The sequence below is a fragment of the Rhea pennata genome, chromosome 17 (assembly GCF_028389875.1).
Source record: "Rhea pennata isolate bPtePen1 chromosome 17, bPtePen1.pri, whole genome shotgun sequence".
Taxonomy (NCBI): domain Eukaryota; kingdom Metazoa; phylum Chordata; class Aves; order Rheiformes; family Rheidae; genus Rhea; species Rhea pennata.
The window spans coordinates 4,434,744-4,454,681 of NC_084679.1; the positions used below are offsets into that span (position 1 = coordinate 4,434,744).

The 19,938-nt window shown below is 56.2% G+C and overlaps 1 protein-coding gene across 9 annotated transcripts in view; it reads right to left on the reverse strand.

The window, feature by feature from the left end:
* Positions 1–5,772: 5,772 nt before the first annotated feature.
* NCOR2 (nuclear receptor corepressor 2) overlaps positions 5,773–19,938 on the reverse strand; it is a 267,305-nt gene continuing 253,139 nt past the window's right edge. For 5 of the 9 annotated variants that reach the window (XM_062590200.1, XM_062590199.1, XM_062590198.1 and 2 more), the window contains exons 38-47: positions 19,230–19,663; positions 16,694–16,837; positions 16,411–16,559; positions 15,862–16,055; positions 14,017–14,166; positions 13,070–13,215; positions 11,741–11,794; positions 7,949–8,176; positions 6,269–6,448; positions 5,773–5,997 (exon numbers count right to left, since the gene is read on the reverse strand). In XM_062590200.1, the coding sequence (XP_062446184.1) occupies positions 5,819–5,997; positions 6,269–6,448; positions 7,949–8,176; positions 11,741–11,794; positions 13,070–13,215; positions 14,017–14,166; positions 15,862–16,055; positions 16,411–16,559; positions 16,694–16,837; positions 19,230–19,663 (1,858 nt within the window). In that variant the 3' untranslated portion in view covers positions 5,773–5,818. The remainder of the gene's footprint in view (positions 5,998–6,268; positions 6,449–7,948; positions 8,177–11,740; positions 11,795–13,069; positions 13,216–14,016; positions 14,167–15,861; positions 16,056–16,410; positions 16,560–16,693; positions 16,838–19,229; positions 19,664–19,938) is intronic. The other 4 variants (XM_062590203.1, XM_062590204.1, XM_062590201.1 and 1 more) reach the window with 2 other exon arrangements.

Sequence of the window (19,938 nt, forward strand, 5' to 3'; positions counted from 1 at the left end):
AACAGCCAGGCCCAGCTTCAAAAGCTGCTATATTTTCCCTCTAAGTTTCTTGCCAACCCAGATCGTCTAATCTGCTGCCAAAACCACTCTTTAGCCCTCCGTACCATTATCAGAGAGCATATATAATTTCATGGTAAATCACAAGAACTGATGAACGACTATTTAGATTGCAATTGTCAGGAGGGTATAAAACGCTTCCTGCTGCGAGGATCCTGGGAGCAGTTACCGGCTTCTCCTGGCCGAAGGCACGCGGGAGCCGCCGGCCCGCCGAGCCCGGCTGCCCGGGAAGCCGGCAGAGAGGGGACGCCGAAGCTCCGGGCACGAAGACCCAGAGCGTGGAGCGAGGACACCACCGCGGTCCTGCTCTGCTGCCTCCCCGTCCTCCCAACCCGGCCTGACCTACCTAAGTGTCTTCCTTCTCCTGCTTGATTCTTTCCAAACGAAAAAGTATCCCCATAATCCTAATTAAACTCCAATTCCTCACTGCGAACCTGACCGGATTGCTCACGCGCCTTCTCATCACGTTTCCTGACCAACGCAAAGAGATCAGGGATGATCTTTTATCCTCCCTTTCCTCTTCAGAAAACCCCATCTGCCACCACATCTCAATCTGAGCGAGTCTGGATTTCTATCACTTTTTTATTGCTGCTTTTAGAAGCCATCTGCTTTTGTCCCATTTCATTTTCAACTCCTTATGTAAGAGCTTTTCAAGTAGGCCTAAAGTTTTCCATCATTAAATCATAAGTGTTGGCCTCGAATTTAGAGTTTTCCCACCTTCTGTTTCTTCAGCATCAATGTGAATTATTGACTATGGCTATTGCTGTCAGACCTCATCATCGTTTCAATCCTGACGCTGGTGAGGCTGAATAGCTTGGCTTCTGTTTGTGCTATTTATTAACTTATCCTAATTGCCTTCAGAGCTGCAGTCCTTTCCAGGAAGGATTTCAACAAAAACACTTTTATTCGCCTCAGGGATCTTTAAACTAATCTTTAAGACCTAGCAGATATCCACCTTGTATATGATGCACGTGGGACCTGGTCATTGCAGGAGCATGGTCGGCTCTGGTAGAGGCAGGTCTGGTCCGCGCAGGTCTCTACGCAGATGAATTTCAGATGCGGCCTTGGTGATCCACTGCGAGGACCAAGAATGATCCTTACCCCACGCAGACACAGGAGCCGTTTGGACACACACAGGTCCACTGGATAGCCCAAGACATGCAGGACCAGAAACAGTCCTGGCTAGGGAGCCAGCCCAAACAACACCCTTGCTGCATTGTTTTTTTAAACATCTGAAACTTCCTAACTATGCAAGGCAGAGGAAGGTAAAAATGCTTATTGCTCCTCTTGGGAGGCAAACACAATCTTTGTAAAATCCGTTTCTGAGCCCCTGGAAAAGCAGCTAAAGACCCCCAAGTGCATAAACCAACTCATATCCCCTTAACGGATTAAATTCCACATAGCTGTTCGATTTGTTCTTAAACATACTCATACCACTCAGCTCCACCGCCTCGGTGGGAAGCCTACTCTACCCACTCATCGCTTGCCTTGCAAAATCAGATCTCCTCCGAGCCCTTGCACACGCATGCGTGATGCAGTGCAGACGAGCCCATCACTCTCACGGTACCTTGAGACGCCAAAACAAGCCTAGGGGCTCTGCGTGGCCCCCAACCACCTTGCGTGCTCACGTCTGCCCCATTGGGGCTCCTCCAGCTGGACCTCCAGGTACCCCCCCAAGCATCAGCTCCTCCAGTGTGACGGGAGCAGGGAGGACGACTTGGCTCCTGACGACTTCTGGCCCCAGCCAAGTCAGCCCAAGCCCATGGGATGCACCTCCCAGGTAAAGTAATTCAGACTAGCAACAGAGAGCAGGCAACAGTTGTGGGTGGGTGTTAATTAGGAAGCAGCTAATTAGTCTCCCAAATAATTTCCTGGAGGGCTTGCGAGATATTAACCATCATCAGAACATCTATTGTTTCTACCCGTGGTTGAACTCCTTTCCTTTTCCCTAAAAGATCGACTGCTGCCCCAAGAGGGAGGAGACCAGGGGGTCCTTAGCCCACGACGGCCAGGGACCACTCGCGCCTGGAGCTGGCCAGGCTGGAGACACCTGAAGGCTTCTTGTTTGGGGGCATTTGGCTATGGGGTGCGCGGCCCCACAGCCGTCCCAGTGGAGGTAGGGGCTGTCCCACATCGCCACAGCCCCCTCCGGCTCCCCGGGCCCGGACAAAGCACCCAAAGCGCCGGGAGGCCGTTTGGGGAGAGTTCAAAGGGTTTTTCCGTTTCCTCTTCTGAGCAAAATAACAGTGAACAAAACCGTCACCTTTAGTAGAAGAAAACTGACCCTTTATAGCAAGCTGCGTAAATATTTACAACTCATGGATCTACGTACAGCCTGGTCTATCATACAACTCACTTCAAAACAGCAATGCACAGTTTGGTCGTATAAAAGATAAAACTTTTCCGCCTCTCCTTGCAGAGTTCAAACAATAAATTTTCCAGTAAATCTTTCGCTTGCTTGTTCGTTGGTACAAATCAGGACGCCGGGAGCGGAAGCTTTGAGCTTGGGGTTTAAGTCATTTAACGCAACTTTCACCCCTGCGCGGGGCAGGGAGAGCAGCTCCCGCTCCGGTGCGGTGCTCCGGTGGCCGCGGGCTCGCGCCGCCGCCAGGAGCCGTCCCCGGCGCGGTGCCCGGGGACCGCGGGAGGAGCTGGGGCTGCAGAGAGGCTGCAGGCCGGCACGCGGAGACGCAGCAAGGCGGAAAGGGCCGAGCAGCGCGGTTAAACGGCCAGGCTCGGGGCAAGAACGAGAGCTTCAAAACGCAGGGGCATTTCCAAGCGTGGGATCCTGCTGGAGCGGATCCCACGTCGGAGAAACCTAAGAGACCCAACCAGAAGAGCCTGAGGCTGCAGAAGCCCCGCGAAGGCCACATCCCTCCCCTCCTGCAAACACAGCGGCTCCCAGAAAACGCCGCTAAGATCTGTCCATCCATCCATCCATCGAGCACCGCGCCAGAACCCCCCCAAAGGACCAAGGCAACCTTGCAGACACCTGCACGCTTCCTCTTAAACACAAACTCTTTGCTGAGAAGCCCTGCTTGGGCATTTGCCCGGCTTTGAGCATCCCAGGACTCTTCACAAGCCCTTGGCCAGCCACGAGCAGCCTCCAGCTCCCTGCTCTACACGCCCCAGAGCTGAAAAACCAAGGGGGGAGAGAAAGGAGACGCCAGGGGGAGCGCCCAAGGTCCGACAAGCGTCCCGCGAGCAGGAACGGACGCCGGAGGAGCGGGCTCCCGGGACGCCACCACCTCTAAAGCGGAGCGGGAACGGACGCCGCCGGCTCTCGCGGCGCGACCCCGCTCCTCCCGCGGCCGGGGACCTTGCCTGCGTGCTGCTCGCCCACGTCCCGCGCCGCCAGCGCGGGTTGCTCTGCCGCTTCCCGCAGAGCCGGTCGCGAGAGGGTCTGGCTTTCCGGTGACTATGTCCACAAAAACCACGTCCACTTCTCGTTAGAAAACTACCTCCTTCCTGACGCCTTTTCAAGACACCGAAGCAGCACAGAGTTGCTACTGCACCAAGCGGCAGCTTTGTTCTTCGCTCTGTTCCCCCCCCCCCCCCCCCCAAAAAAAAAAGATTAAGGAGGCGACTTCGGAGATGGGTTGAATTTGGGCTTTTCCCGGCAGAATCTGTAGCACTTTAATAGCGTTATGCCCAAACATCAGCTCTGTTAAGTTTTACATCGCAGAGCCACGGAGACACCAGCAGCAATAACCTGGGAACTGAAAGACTTCCGACATCGCTTGTGCATTTTCTTTTTTTTTCTTTAAAAAAAAAAGCACAACAGAAAAGACAAACATTGATGAACATTAAAAACCTGTACATTGTAAAAAACAGAAAAAAAAACAACAAAAAACAAAAAAACCCAAAACAAACCCCCAAAACAAACAACAAACACCATCATTCTCTTGCTTTGAAATCAGAATCAACCTTGGAACATGGTAGGGGGGGAAAGAAATCGCCACGGAGGACGGGACAGCGCCGTCCTCTCTCCTTGCCGCACTCCCCTCGAACGCAGGCGCCCCCGGACCGCTGCGGCCGCCCGGCTCGTCCCCCCAGCAGCAGAAGAGGCAGAAAGTCTGTGCCGTGGTCTTTTTTCCTCTAGTGTACAGAACGCAAAGCATTTAATACATTTTGGGTTTTTTTTTTTTTTTTTTTTTTTGCCATTTCTTTTTTCCCCCAGAGCGAGAAAGCAGAAGTGAATGAAAAACAGTCTAATATTTTGTTCTTTAACCATGTAACTGCAGATATGATCCAACATCATGGAATGAAAAAAAAAATAACGTAAAGTAGAGCATTCATGTGTATCGCAAAAATACAATAAAAACTTTTTTTTTTTTTAATCTTTTTTCTCGAACGTTTCCTGCGAGCGCCCCGGCCTCGTGCCCTGCCCGCGCCGCCCCTGCGCCCGGCGAGCTCCGCGGGGCTCTCGGCGGGATGAACGTCCGCAAGCGGCACACGCTCGCCGCCGAGTCCGGGTCGGGACGAGTCACGAGGGGCCCCGCGACCACGGCAAGCGGGTTTGTTTTTTTTTTTTTTTTTTTTAAACTACGTTCATACATTCTCCTGACGTACGGGTGACTTTGATGGATCAACGTTGCCCTTTTCGCTTTCTTTCCTAAGCATCTCCATACAACGGACAAACGCATCAAAGCCCGCATGTAAGAACAGAACCTCTTTTACAGCATGTAATACTGTGTTTTGTTTAAGTCCTTCCTTGCGTAAAATATTGACATAATTCACCGAAGGTATCAAAAATATACCCTGTAGACCAATACAATTTACAATTGCCTTTTCTCACCGTTCAGAAAACAATGCACTTAAAGCAACCAAGTCCCTTCGTCTGCAGGGCGCCGGCCCCCCTCGGGGAAGGCTCTTCCCCCTCCGATTTAAACCCAGGGTTTCTCTCGCTGAAGGGACGATTACTATTATTATTATTTTTTTTTTAAGAAATGGATCTTTGTCCCCCCCCCCCCCGGCCTGTTCTTCCCAGCCACCTCCAACACGCGGCGAGCCCACTCCTGAGCTCGCACGGCTCCCGCCGCTCGGATCAGCTGGGAGAACCCAAACTGGGGCGTTTTGAACCTATTTCTCTTTTTAAAGGTTTTTTAATTTTTTTTTCCCTCTCAAGGTCTGGCATCCCTGTGGCACAGCTGGGATGCGCTGGACACCCTGGAGCCCCTAACCCGACCGCTGGGGCAGGCAACGCAGGCACGCTGTCAGGGCGCCCCTCCGTCCGTCCGTCCGTCCGTCCGTCCGTCCCCGCTGCCCTGCACTCGCTCCGGGGGCTCCTCACCGCTCGCCCCCCCCGAGACCCGGCGGCCGCATCCCGGGGAGCTGGGGCCGCCGGCACCCTCTCCCTCCCGCCACGGTCCCGGCGCTGGCAGCGGCGCAGTCGCTCTCGAGTCCGGGGCTCGGCGCCAGCATCGAAGTCGGGTTCCTGCGATTTTTATCTCGTTAAGGCTTTTTCTTTTTTTTTTCTTTTTTGACCGAAGAGGAGTCAGAAATTTCCAGATGTTGAGAGAGGAAAAAAAAAAAATAATAAAAAACACAAAACCAAGCACCCCCTCCAAATGGGCTGGTTGGGAAGGGGGGAAGGAAAAAGAAAAAAAAAGAGGGAGGAGGAAAATAAAGCAGCTCTGCTCCCGCGTGGCTACTCGGGAGAGCCGGCGCGGCCGGGGCCGGGGCCGGGGCCGGGGCCGGCGCGGCCGGGGGCCGGCGCGCCCGCGCCGTCGCTCGCTCGCCGTCTGCGCCCCTCGCCGCCTCACTCGCTGTCCGAAAGCGTCTCGTACTGGGAGCAGAGCAGGGGCTTGGGCTCCTCGTCCCAGGCGTGGTGCTGGCTGCCGGCGGCGCCGGGCGGCAGCGGGGCGGCGGGCGCCGCCGCCGTCACCACCCCGCTGGGCAGCCTCATGGTCAGCGGGTTGTAGGGGAACGGCGTCGAACCTGCGCGGGGAGGCGGGAGCAGAGAGAGGGTCAGCGCCGGCGGGCGGCCCGGCGGCCCCCCTCGAGTCCCGCCACGGGGCCGCCCCACGCTGCTGCGACGGGGCCGGCGAGGAGGCCCAGCGAAGCCGCGGCACCGCTGTGGCACCACCGCGGCGGGCGCCGCCGGGGCCGGGAGCTCGGCGGGCCGCCGCGAGCCGGGCACGGCCGGGGGGCCTCCCCGCGCGGGCACCCGCGGCGGCAGCACGAGCCCCCTCGCCCCGTCCCGCGGTACCTGCGGACGACGGCCTGTCCTCCCAGACGCGGTTGGTCAGCGGCGTCCGCCTGTTGCAGTCCCCTTCCGAGTGCACGGAGGAGACGGACGGCGGCCTCTCCCCGGAGGCCAGGCCCGGCGCCGGGGACTTGGCCTTGCGGCTGTTGGGCCTGGCGGCGATCTTTGGCTTCCCTCCTCCTCCTGCAAAGAGAAGGGGCCGCGGTCACGGGGGCCGGGCAGCGGCGGGGAGCTGGGGGCTCGCCGGGGCGGGGAGGGGCGCGCACGGGAAGCCGGTGCTTCCCCCAAACCAGGCTCCTCTCAAGAGCCTGCAAAAGCGCCCGGCGCCCTGCGAGAACCTCCCGCGGCACGTGCCGGGCCGCGGGGGCGCCCGCGGGCACCGGGGGGTCCCGGCCCGCTCCCCGCCACTGCCGCCGCCTTTCCCGGCAGAGCCCCCCGGCGCCGGCCGGCCGGTTTGCAGCAGGTTGAAAGCCAAGCCGGCCCCGCGGCCGGGCACGGCGCCCCGGCCGCCCGCGCTGCCTCGCGCCCGGCCTCCGCCCCGGCGAGCTGAAGCGCGGGTGGAAGCAGCGGGTGGGTTCATGCGGCAGCCAGAAAAGCTGTTTTTCTGCAGCAAGCTAGAGGGGGCCTCGCAGGGGCCGCGGCAGCGCGCTCCCCTCCCGCACGCTGCAGCCCGAGCCCCCCCCCCCGGCCGCCGCGCTCGCCGAAGCGGCAGGTCGGCTCGGGCAACCGCAGCCCCCTGCCCGCCTCCGGCCGCCCCCCCGCTCGTCCCGGCCGGAGCGGCGGGAGCGACCCCCTCGCCCTGCCGCAGCCCCCGGAGCAGCCGAGGGCGGTGGCGGAGCGCCCGGCCGGGCGCTGACGCCCCGCGCGCTGCCCCCCCCCCCCCCGGCAGAGTCCCCCCTTTTTCTGTGCCCTGCTCCTGCCTCCAGCTCCCCCCCTCTTGCTCCGAGCCCCGCTCCGTCCGTCCATCCGTCCGTCCATCCCCCGGCCGGCAGAGCGGGGTTAAAGCGCTGCCGCCGCTCGCGCTCCCGTTCGGAGTGGCGAGCCCGGCGGCTCGGGAAACGCTCGGAGCCGACCTCGCTAGCGGCCGGCCCCCCCGGAGCAGAGCGGGGGAAAAGCTGCCCCGCGTCGCCCCGCGAGCGGCCTCCCGCTGCGCCGGAGCTGCCCTTCGGGAAACGCGCTCCCGGGCTCCGGCCCCAGCCCGGGCTGCCGCCCGCCGACGTTTTGCCGAGTCCACGTTCTCCCACGGGCCCGGAGCAGGACTGGGGGGTGTTTACGGGCTTCCTTTTTTTTTTTTTTTTTTTTTTTGGCAGGGGGGAGGCTATTTTAGTTTATGGCTTTGGCCTTTAGGGGATAGTTTGATTTTTTTTTTTTCAATAAACCTCCTCGGCGTGATAAGGAAAGGAGATATTAAAAACAACAAATGGGGAAAGGAGCACAGTCAGTGGTTTAGAGAAAGCAACAGCACCTTCCGCGACTACGGAATTAACATCAAACAAGACCAGGATTAATCAGCGGATTCACAAAGCTCAAAGCTGGGGGAGGAGGTGGGGGAAGAAAACCAAAATGAACAAAACCGGAAAAAATAATAATAATAATAAAAAAAAGTTCACCCGTGAAAAGGGGAAACAATCAAGGCCGAGAATTAATAACACAGAGAGAGCGAAGGTGGAGAGGGCTGCAGACCTGGCAAGGAGCGCACGTCCTCGTTTCGTCCATCAGCAGGAGTTATGGGCATAGCAGCGGGCAGGCTTGCACTGGCATTCAGAGAGTTAAAAGCATTGGCACTGAGAGGTGAGCGCTCTTCCCACTGCTCGTCATATTTACCCATTAGGGCTTTCCTAATTATTGCCTCCAACCCCATGTTGGTACTGGAATTCTCTTGGACCGACTGGCTTCTACAACTGATTAGCCCTGGGAGATACGGGAAGGGGAGGAAAGACGGGGACGGGAGATGGGAGGGAGCCAAATGAGAAGAAAGATGGGGGTGGGGGGGGACGGGAAAGGGGAGAAAGGAGACAAGGGAGAAGGGAAGAAACAAACAGTCAGCACATTCCCGCAAAGCAACAAACTTTGTCATCTCGTTCTTTAAAGCTCCGCGATGCTCTCGCCGCGGGCTGGCCCCCCTCCGCCTCCCCGCTCCGACCCGCCCCGGGGCTCGGCACGGGCTGACGGCGGGAAGGAACAGGGCTCGCTCCGTGCTTTCCGCACGCAGCCGCGGCTTCCCGGGGCTAGAGGCTCGGAGAGGGGCTGGGCGGCAGGGAGGGTCTTTGCTGAGCCCCGGGGGAGGCGCAGCAGGACGGGGGGCTTCGCGCCCCAGCCGGGGCCGGCTCAGCGCCGGGGCGCCAGCGATGCGTGCGGGTCCGGGCGGACGCGCACCCGGCTTCAAGACAGGTGTGCGGAAAATCCGGAGGCCGGGCCAATTTCTCACGGAGGAAAAAGACAGGGAAGGAAGAAGGGGCCACTGGAGGGGGGGACCTACAAAAACACGTCTTTGGGAGAAAGGTGCCCAGGGCTGGCCTTGGCTGGGAGGTGGCGACTGCCGGCAGCCCGGGGCGGCTGCGCTGGCCGGGGAAGAGCCCTTCCGTCCCTCCTCGCGCCCTCGGCAAGCCGGCGGCCGTCGCCCCTCGGCGGCCCGCTCCCCCGGCGGCGGCTCGGGCGCAGGCCGCGGAGGTGCGGAGCGGCGTCCGAGCACGGGTGAGTCTCAGAAGCCATGCAGTTATGGTGCAGCGCCGCACAGGGACCAGAGGCTCAGCCACGCGACCGGCATTCCCAGCGCGGCGGTTACAGGAGACAAGCAAGGGCAAAATAACAGACAGTAAACGGCGGGCCGGCGAGGGCGGCCCCCCCAGCTCGCCCCCTCCGCTCGGGACGGGACGGCTCCCGCGCTCCCTCGTCTTCCTGGGGGCGGGCGGCGCGTCCCGGCCCCCCCTCCCCGCGCGTGGGCTCCGCTCCGCAGCAGGACGGGCTTTAACCCGGGGTCTCCCCGGCCGCCTTCTGCCTGCCACGGACCGCGAGGTCGCAGCCCGCAGCATCCTCCTGTCCTGCTCCCTCCGCCAACCGCGTTCGCTCTGGCGAGCTACCTTACACTGTTCCCGGCCTGGCCTTCCCACGCCTACCGCCAGCACCGATGCCTACGGAGCTCGGGATCGCCAGCTAAAGGCAGGGAAGCATCACACAGATGCGAAGGCGTGCGGGACGCCCTGCACGCAAACGCTCTGGCCAGGCAACGCCGGGGTCTCGCGGCTGCTGCAGCCAGAAACCGGAGCAGGCCCCGGGGTTTTCCCCTCGGCGCTGGGGAAGTTTAGCCATTCCCAGCCAAAAATAACAGCCTGAAGGCGTCCCCGCTGCCGGAGGGTGTTCACACTGCTAAGTGAAGAGGCGTCGGGGAAAGCTGCACGCCTGGCGGGGCCAGGTGCCGCAGGCAGGCGTGCGCGCAGCGTGCCTCCTGCCTCCGGGCGCTGCCCACTCCGGCGGCTCACGGCTTCCCGGGAAGCGGGAACTCCATCCACCACCTCTGTTCCCCAGTCTGTGTTGGAGGGCACGGGCACGCCAGCGGCAGAGCACGAGGAGACCCCTGGGTGCCCCGCGAGCTGCTCGTGCTTTTATTTGAGCCCCCCACACTGTCTTGCTCCCGTCCGCACCTAACTCGGCGGGGGACTCGCTAAGGTTAATTCCTGACAGCGTGATTTTGGAGAGGAGCGACACCGGGCTGCAGGCTCCCGCAGCCGCCGACACCTAAAGGGAATGTTTTTGGGTGGGGAAAGACCCGGCTGCAATGGATCCAAGCCCCGCGGCGCCCAAACCTCAGCCTCGCTGCAACCCCTGCGATGGGCAGTGCCGCGGGCGGCGCGATGGGCAGCGCCGCGGGGAGCCGCGGCCGAGCCCCGCGCCGCCCCGCGAGGGCTCCTGGGCCCCGCAGCACCGCGAGAGGCTCCTCAGCGCCTGCACGCCTGCGGCCCCCACGGCCGCCTCTGCAGCCCACAAACGTACGTGGCAGCCACGCCGCCGTCTTACAGACGGGCTGGGGACAGCTCAGCGGCCCTCGCGCCGTCCTCCTGCCTAGGGCTGATCTCTGCGCTATGCCTGGGAAACCCACAGTGCCCCCACATGCCACGGGGCCACTTTTACCCCTCTTTGCTAAAATCGCTTCCTTCAGCTTCTCTCTCTCCTGTTTTCCTAGCTGGGGCGAGAGCCATGGGGGCAGCAGAGCTCGAGAGGATGCAGTGTCCCTCGGGAAGCTCCTAAGCCACCAGCTGAGCTCTGCATGGTCCCCACAGGGCCCTGGGGGACTGTGCCGAGCCCTTCCCTGCATCCTGAGAGCAGGGCAGCTGCTCCTCAGCTCTCTGCTGGCTGGGGTAATGTCCCACGTGTTAGCCAGCAGGTTGATGCTAGTCAGGGTTGCAGACTCGCACTAAATCATGCCATGGCTGCCTGGAGCCTGCACAGGGCTCTGCAGAGGCGCTCAGACATCACCAACAAAACTGTTACTCCAGAATCAGGCTTTCAGGCTTAAGGCCTCCATCTACCTAAGGGCACCAGAAACTCCCCCTCTCTGCGTATCATCAGAGGGTGACATGATCCCACCCAGAAAACTCCTCTGCGTGGGACTAGCTGCAGAGGCTCCTTTCCATGTGGCTGGAAAGGAGCAGGGGACCCAGCCACCAGCTGCACTCTTTCATCCTCCCAGGTAGGGAGAAAATAAAGTCAATCGGTGCTTTAAGTACTTGGAGGACTAAGTGCACTGCCAGTGCCCCTGTGCCTGATCACCCCAGGTAACACCTTCCCTCTGTTCTCAGCTATTGCCTGTTTGCACAAATGCTCTCAGTTCAAGGCTTCAGGATGCTGTGGTTGCCTGAATTTGCTCCCAAAAGCAATTCCTGGATCACATCCAGCCTGCAGTGGCAGGAAGCCTGTTTCCTACCGTTGTTCCCCCTTCGCTGATGCCCTACTACCCATTTGCCACCTCCTCTTCCTACATGTGTGGTAGCAAGATCCTGCAAGAGCAGCACAGGGTCCTGCTCAGCTTGATGTAGGCTGCAGCTCTTCCTCCCAGCAAGGGTGGACCTCCTGTGCACCTTACCTGTCACCAGTGCTAATGCTTGAAGGCACCACGCTGCTATAATTTAATCCTCTTTCTTGGTATCTTGGTATCAGATTGCCAACCCAGACAGACCTCCCAATCTCTTGCTCACAGGCTTTTTGGTTGTGTTACTGCTGGGGTTTTAACATCTGCTCAATCTCTGAGGCCTGTAAGGCTTTCAGGGGAATTGTGCTGCCTTGTCTCCAACTCAACATCAAGGAGTTACGGTGTGTCGAGGCCTTCAGCCTCTCAGCATCAGTTATGCTTGGTCTTATTGAAAAAAAACTCAACCCCCCCCCTCCACTCCCAATCTTGTATCTACTGAGTCTCCTCTTCTTCACAGCTGTGAAGCCTGTAAGGAATGAGATATGAGGTAGATGCAGCGTGAGAGTTACCTGCTCCAGTAATCGCTGGCATATTGAAAATCTCTGTCCCAGGCTGCCCAACATCTGGGAAAAAAAGAAAGAAGTTCTTTAGTGCAGAGAGGAGAGCAAATAGGCTGGCTGCAAGGACAGACCTGTCATGCTGGCCATGACAAGATCCTGGTGTCCTCATCACAGCACCGAAGCTGGCAACAGCCCATGTTTCCCAGGAACTAGGGCAGGTCTGCAATACTGGGACCATAAATCACTGCCTTTGCCTTCTGGAGAACCACAGCCACTGCTTCTTGCCAAGTGGGAGTGGGCAGAAAAGCAGACCCCAGAAACCCTGGGCAGTGTCTCCATGCTCAGTGCCGACCTCTCGCCCTCTAGCCCCTTCGCATTACCACCTTTGCAAAGTTAAACCCTCTCTCCTGCCTGCAGGGCTTCCAAAGACTCAAATCCCCATAGCTGGGGAGCAGTTTGAGGCAGTGGGAAGGGTGAGGAGGAGAAGAAACGTTAAATCAATATTTTCTTTCTTAGCCGAGTTGTTTCACTTGGATATCGCTTTCCTTAGAATAACAGAAATTCTCATAAAATAAGAGCCGTTTCCTATTTCCGTATATTTTCCCTTGATAAGAGAAAGTGTGGAAGGTCATGGGGTTCAGTCACATGTCCCCAAAGGGGCATAACAATACAGTTGGCTCATGGCAACATCGTCCAGGAGACGAGACAGCTTGGTCCCTCTTATCCGATGCAGCTGTTGTAAGATGGATTCAAATTGAATTAGTATTGACTGTATAATGCTGAGCTAAATTAAATTATGATCCTATCTACTCTATTAGTGGTTAATGAATGAATGGGCTGAATTTCTAATACAAGCCAGCCTGGTTAGTTTTACAGAGCTGTACCAATATTGATGTAGGGATTAAAGTAATGTTGGGGGGACACGCATCTCAAGGAGGAAGGATTCATCTTGGCTGGCCGTTCATTAAAATAGCAATTGCTCTTAAGTCTCCTCCATGCTCAACTCATTATTTCCTTCCTGTGGAGGTTATCTGGTGCTGCCACACAGGTTGGACTGACAGCCCCAAAGAAAGGAGACGCACAGCTTGGAAGCCCTCCCTCACCTCCCCTCACAGTTGCTGCAGGCACCTCAAAGCCAAGGGTGCTCATGGCAGAAAGCAGTCGGTATTTGTGCTTCCCAGCAAACCAGAGCACAATCAAAAAAGTTGGAGATCATGCAAAAGCAAAAGTCCCAGCCCTTAACTCACAGCAGCACCCATTCCCAAATTTCCTTTGCTTCTTGTGTCCTCAAGGTTTGTCCCCCTCATGCCCCCCACTTGCCTCCCCACATGTCCTTACTGTACTCCGTCTCATTCTTGTTGGTTGTGCTGAGCTTCTTGATGATCTCCTGTTTCTTGGATTTCACCATGGCAGAGTTGCTCTCTGTCAGCTTGCTGAAGAAAGCTGGAGGCTGAGTGTTATTTCCTGGCGACTTGGACCCCATCCTGCAAAGTAAAAAGCTGTTAGAAACCACTGTGATGTCCAGTTCACAAAATCTCACCTTAACTGTAACTCTTCAAGCCAACCCTTAGACTCCTGCACTATCTGGTATCTCCAACTTCTCTCTCCAGCTCCACTTTAAATGTATCACACTGTGGAAACACCCCCACAAAAGGACAGCCATCTGAGATGCAACACTACTTTTGGCTATAAGAAAAATTCTTTCCTAATCATTCCTACCTTCCAATGAATGACCCCAACTAAATTTCCTTCTCAGAACCTAAAATTCAGTTCCCTAAAAGCAGATCTTTTCTGCTCAGTCAAACATTCATGAAGGAAGTTTGTAAAGACAGATGTTTCCAAAGGTACCAAAGAAGGGAAGGGGCACTCTCCACGCTGGGGAAGGGATCGGAGCTGACCTACTGGGGTTGCTAGGATCTACCAGCAGCGTCAGGATGCATCTATTCTGCCTGGTCTCCCTGGAAGACAGGCAGTTTGCTAGGATGTGTTTGCACAGCAGCAGACAAACAGCACAAGGCTATGTCTAGGAGAAGGATCTCAGAAGCAGCTTCTCGGAGAGGAGGCTTCCAGAGCCAGCTGGCCCCTTATCCTGTTGTTGGATCATCAGAGCTATAAAAAGGAGACAACCCCCAGCTGGCCTGGCCATACTCGTGTGCTGAGTGGCAGGTAGCGACAGGGAGGCTTCGCAGGGCAAGGCAGGGGCAGGTCCTCCGGTGGCCCAAGATGGTGTGGGGACAGGGGGAACACCCTCACATTGCATCCAGCGCTCCTTCCCTCTGCGTTACCTCTGGTCTAGCTGCTCGCCCTCTCGGTACAGGATCGGGTACGTGGCGTTCTTGGTGTGCTCCGATTCTCCCACGCCGTCTGGTGGAGAGATGGGCTCGATACAGTTGTCCGGCCCACTCCCTGCCGATGCTTTGCTCTGCTCCGGGGATCTGTGGATGGCGATGGGGAGATGCAATCGGTTTATTGCAACATCCTGTGTCTCTGCACAGCCGCTCAGGGGTGGGGGGGAGTGGAGAGGACTAAAATAGCTTTCTGTAAAGTAAGGAAAGAAGCCAAACCTTCCACACCCTTGCGGGCTTACAGCGCCTTTTAACACAAGGCTTAGCAACAGAGCAGCTTGGGCATTTTTTGAACCACAGGCGTGCAGAGAAGGCCTGAACTGAGATGTGGCCCAGATTTTCAGGCAGCGGGCCAGCCAGCAACTGGCCCAAATATAGCTACCCAGGGGAGATGGAAGGATGAGTCCTGGGACATTCTGGCTCAGCCCCTGGGTCCCTCTACTCTGCAGAGTTCTCCTGTGTTTTGCTAGGACCCGAACTGCCACTACCCCCCAGCCAGCAGCCGCGCGGCCCCTCTGTGGGCTGGGGTGTTAACCCTTAGGGACGATGTCTCTTATTCCCCCATCACATTTGCTAATACATGGGAGGTGGCTACTGCACTCCAGGAGGAGCATCAAGCCGCTGTCCATCCACCCTTATCGCAGCGTCAGGAGCTTGCCCGCCTGGGCTCTTTGACGAGGTTGTATGGCTATACGGAGAGCTCTGGAGGGGCCGTTCTGGCCAAGGAGGACTATGCACGGGAACACTGGCTGCCTACAGACCAGTTCAGCGCTGGGGTGAGCCTAGAGACAACCAACACAGCCATGGGCTATACTGGCAAGGCCTCTGATGCCTGAACGTAGCCAGCTGCCTGGGAGGTGGCCAGGGTCAAGTCTGCGAGGAATTCCTCATGGCAAGTTCTGGGAATTTACGTCTTTGTTCTTTCTGTGGTTTCTTTTTTCATTTTTTTTCTCTTCTCTGGGTGGCCAGGGCTGCGTTCTCTCCCCTAATGTTATAAAGACAATTCTAGGACCATGCGGAGCTGGGAAAAATAATTATGTTTACTGACATGGAATCACAAGTTTGGAGACAGCACCGTTTCCTGGATGTGTTTAGGTCTCACTGAACTGTCTGCATTAGGGTGAGAGGACAGACTCCATTCTAGGATTTCCAGCAAAAGACTCCCATTTTTTCAATTCACTACAACAGCAGTTAGACTTTTCTTGTGAAGTTACTTGTGTAATTTGAAAGTGACTTTAAAATAAATAAAGCTAGTGCCTGAAATGGATAATTATAGTTGACACAGCACATATGTCTAACAAGCTTCTAGTTCACTGAAAAAGGATGGAGATAAAATTCATTTTGAATCAACAGACAAAGAATTGCACTGGGTTTTTTGGAACTATCTGGGATCTGATAGGTCACTGCACAGTGACCTGGTAGGGACCAAGTACCCCAGCTGGCTGGGGAAGGGGATCACAAAGAGACTCGAAGGGGCTCTAGAGTGCATCCCTAAGGCAACTGGGGAGGCAAGAGAGGCACCACAGGACAAAAATGCCAACATCAGAAGAAACTTTTATGTTCTGGGCTTTATAAGCAAGTGATCCATGTGAGCCCCAAGCTGCGGATATAAATTCAGCAGTGCCAAACTGCACCCACCTTATATACTACCTGACCTGAATGCCAGGTAACCCACGGCACCAGGTCTTCACCCCAGGCAGCCCTGCCCTGTCTGAGCTCACTCTTGCACAGCAGGCTGGCAAAACCCCTGTCCATGCCTGCTTCAGCTCGACGCTCTGCCCTCACCTTTTGCCTCCTTCGTTCTGCGGGGAGATCCTGGAGGCTGTCGCATGTTCCTGCTGCTGGAGATAGGCCTCGCTAGGGGTGCGACGCAGGTCCAGCACAGGGCACGTGGCTCCGGGGAAAGAGTACACCGGGGTCTGGATGTGGGAGTTCAGCTGCTGAGGGTGATGGCGTGTGTAGTCCTGGGTGATGACCTCCTAGAAGAATACCCCAAGTCAGAAATAGAGTTGGTTTATGGTTCCTGCTTTGCAGGACTCAACTAAGGCAGTACAAGCAGGAGGAGATGCTCTGCACTGACTGCATTTCCCTCTGGTTAGGCCGGTTTGTCCTTGCTGCCAGCTGGGATGTAACCTCTGCCTCCTGCCTGCCGCAGCTCTCATGGTAGGCTTGCTCTGGAAGCAACCACCTGGGCTGAACATGTACCAAACCAGAAACGCTCTGGGCTCTAGCATTACTTCTGGCCCTCCTCACCAGAGACGTTTCAGATCAGTTCTAGATATGGTCCTACCCTCTGCCCTGGGGCCCCAGGAAAGAGAGAGTAAGTTTGCTTACACTGATGTGTTGGGCCAGCGTGACCACCCGCTGGTTTATGCCTTTGATGCTCTGGCTGGACTGCAGCGGCTGGCAAGGGGGCTGTTGGCTCTCAGATGGGCGGAGGTGCTGCAGGTGGGCTGCTTCGGGAGCCGAGGCCTTCAGGGAGGCTGTGGGAGGCACAAGGGACAGGGCTGGAGTAGGAATGAAAGCTGCCGCCTCTTCCTCAGCTACCAAACAACGGCCTGACACAGCATGGGGGCATGGAGAGCCAGGTAATCCCTGCCGTGGTGCCAACCCTCACCTTGCTGCTTCTGTCGCAGCTCATGCTCTGCATGCCCTTTTTCTGGATCTTGCAGCAGCTTGGCCCCCTTCTCGTGGGCCAGGCTGGGCGAGCTCACGGGACTCACGGCCTCAATGCGGTCTGGGCTGTAGCCACCATGGAAGCCTGAAGAAGGGGAAGAAGAGCCTTTATGGTGGGGCTCCCTTTGCTCTTCCTGAGCGCCGTTGCAATGGCTGTTTTGGGGAGGAGTCTCACGTTCAGCAAGGGGGAGAATGAAGAGGTCAAGGAAGACCAGGCAGATGAAATCGCGAGGAACAAATGCAGCCCCAGAGGAACAGAGCAGAGAGGAGAGGACAGTGTGCAACAGGAACGAGGTGCATCTGCCCTCCCAGCAGCCAAGAGGGTGCCCACTTGCAGAGAGAGGACTCTCAGGCTACCTCCAACTTTGCCTTCTGGTGACATCCACAAGAACATCGCGTTCCCCACAGAGCTGGGAATGCTGCAGCTCACAGTGACAGCATGAGAACCAGCATCAAACTCAGCCCCTCAGGGCTGGCCCGATGCTCAGCCCCTCTCCCTTTTGTTTTGAAATACAAAAAACCAGAAACAAGGCTACGCCAGGAGGGACAGCAATCCCCCGTGTGAGGGGAAGTGGCCTGCAAGGGAGATCTCAAAATGCTTTTGAAAGAAAAGCCCAAAGGCCAATGCAGTCAACATCAGTGATTTGAAAATTGGATACCAGGCCTTTCAGACTCCAGATCCCGATCCAAAGACATGAGGGGGACATGTTGGGGGACAAAAAGACTCCTTGACTCTTCTCTGCCTTTTGAGCCTTTGGTGTGCCCTGAGCTGCAAAAACAGGCTAAGCTGGAATGATGGACCATCATTATCCTTGGCAGAGAGAAAAAACTGAGGCACAGACAGGCTGTGCTTCTATAGACTAGGGGCAAAGGACCCAGGTGTTCTGGACTCCATAAACCCCCAATGCAATGGTCTACAGTGAGGGAGACACACACTGCCTCTCTCCAGCTAAGAAAGTTTGGTAACACGACTTTCATCTCAACAGGCCTTTAACCTCCTAAATCTGAATTCCTAGCAACTGCCAGTTTGAGGCGGATCTGGCACGTGACCTGCAGCATTGACTGAGGGGCCCCAGTCCCAGACTCTGTCACAGCTGCCCTGACGCACCGACCTTGCACACTGGGGAAGACACCCTCTCTAGCATGACCTCTCAAGCACCAAAAATTAAGCAAGTCCTCGGGAATTCAAGACCCTTTCATTCAGCTCATGGATTGAAAAGATGCCCCTCTTCCTTCACATTCAGCTGGAGAAAGCACTAACATCAGGAAAAAAAGTACAGGAAAAGCTAACTTGGGCAATACGCCCAGGGCCAGAGGCACATCCTGGGCCCTGGACTTCTGTTAGAAGGGCTGGGGACACGAAGACATCAATGAGCAGTGGGATGAGTGGATTGGGAAGCCCAAGGGAGAGCAGCTCTCCTCCCCTAGACCACACTGCCATGCCCTTTCCATGTGTTTTCCATACTCTTTCCTATTGTGTTGCAGGAAGGGGGATTTGGTAGTGACACTCAGTGCTGGTGGCCACAGCAGACGCTGGCAGATGCTCCAACTTGAAGGAAGTGCCCCATTAAATCACTGCAGCTGCCTGCTACTTCTACACACAGACACATCTGGACGAATTCTCTGGGCAAAGCCGATAGCTCTTCCCAGAGTTTTCCCAACATGATTAACCCAGGCCTTGAGTCTTAATTCCCTTCCTGCATCTTCTTCTGGAAAAACTCATCCCACTGCTTTCGTGTTGTACACAAGATTGCTGTTGAGTGGTTATTGTGGCCTACTCTGGAAATAGCTGCAGAGTATGGTTGGGTTAAGCGATTCTTGAACTCCCTGTCCACATTTTCCTCTTATCCCACATCCACCACTAGGGACACTATGTGAGTGTATCCCATCAAGGCTACACCTTCAGCAACCTGCAAAGCGCTTTGAGATCCTGCATGCTCAAAGGCACAACTGAAAGCAGGAACACGCCTGTCTGACAGCCAGCGGCCCTGTCGTGCTCTCCTCTTCGCTTATTTGATTTATTACCCACAACTGCTTCTTACAGACTGCCTGGGAATTTCTAATTATGGGGAAATCAGAATTAGCAAATTGCTATTGTCCGTAAAAAGCAATACCAGGAATTGAATGACTTCTGAAAAACAAGACTTAGCAATGGAAAAAATTAACAGAGGGTGGGAGAAAGGCAGATCCCTAAAACATACACAAAGTCCGGAATAACATAACTGGGAAGCAGAGGGACAAACACACTCGGGGGGCTGACAAAACCAATAGCCAAAATGTGCAACTAAAAATAAGAAATAACAAAATAAAATCAGCTTCAGACCACAGATTTGCTCTCTCACCCCTCCCCTCCAATTTCTTACCATCACTAGTGGAGTTGTTACCTAGCGAGCCTCTTTCTCGCTGCCCCTTATTGCAAGAAATTTGATGCATGATAATCACATCTGTGAAGTTGGCTGCTGTCGTGGTAGTCTTACCGAGTGCTCGGAGCTCCTGTTCCTGCATTGAAAAGGGTTTACTTTGACTCTTTTCTCTGCTGTGCTGCTCAGGGCCTGAGGCTGCGTGCTGCTGGTCCAGAGAGTGATGGTGCTGCTGGCTTTTCCCCTGTCCTCTGCTATAGTGATGAGAAGAACCGGGACCAGAGGCGGGTAAAGGCCTCGACTCCATGGCTTTAATAGGTGAAGACGACTGTTCTAGGTTGGCCCCAGTAGGTAGCTTTGAGGTGAATATGTTGTTGTCAGTCTGGGGACGTTCTACCTTGGCTTCTCGGGCCCTCGAGGCCTCCTTCTGAAGGACGGCTGGGTCCATCATGGCTGCATAGCTGTCCACTGCCCCAATGGAAGAGCGCAGGGTGGAGGCTGAGGGGAAGCCTGCAGAGCGGACCGGCGATGTGGTAGTGGTGGACGAGGATCTTCAAGGCAAAAGAAAAAGAGGCAAAGATAAGAGAAGCAAGTGGCCAAAGGGAACTGCTGCTACTCATTCCCCAGAGCCCTGGGGGGGGCCTAGGTATTAGTCCTGTCTGTCCCAAGGTCCTCACAGAACTCTAAGTGTTCAGCTGGCCCACACTGGAGCAGGTGACAAGGGCTCAGACTGAGTCTCCACCACCCAGGTGTTCCCTGCAATAGCTGTCCATAGGATTATTTGCTGCAGCTGGAATGAATCAACCAGAGATGGAACAAGTTCCAT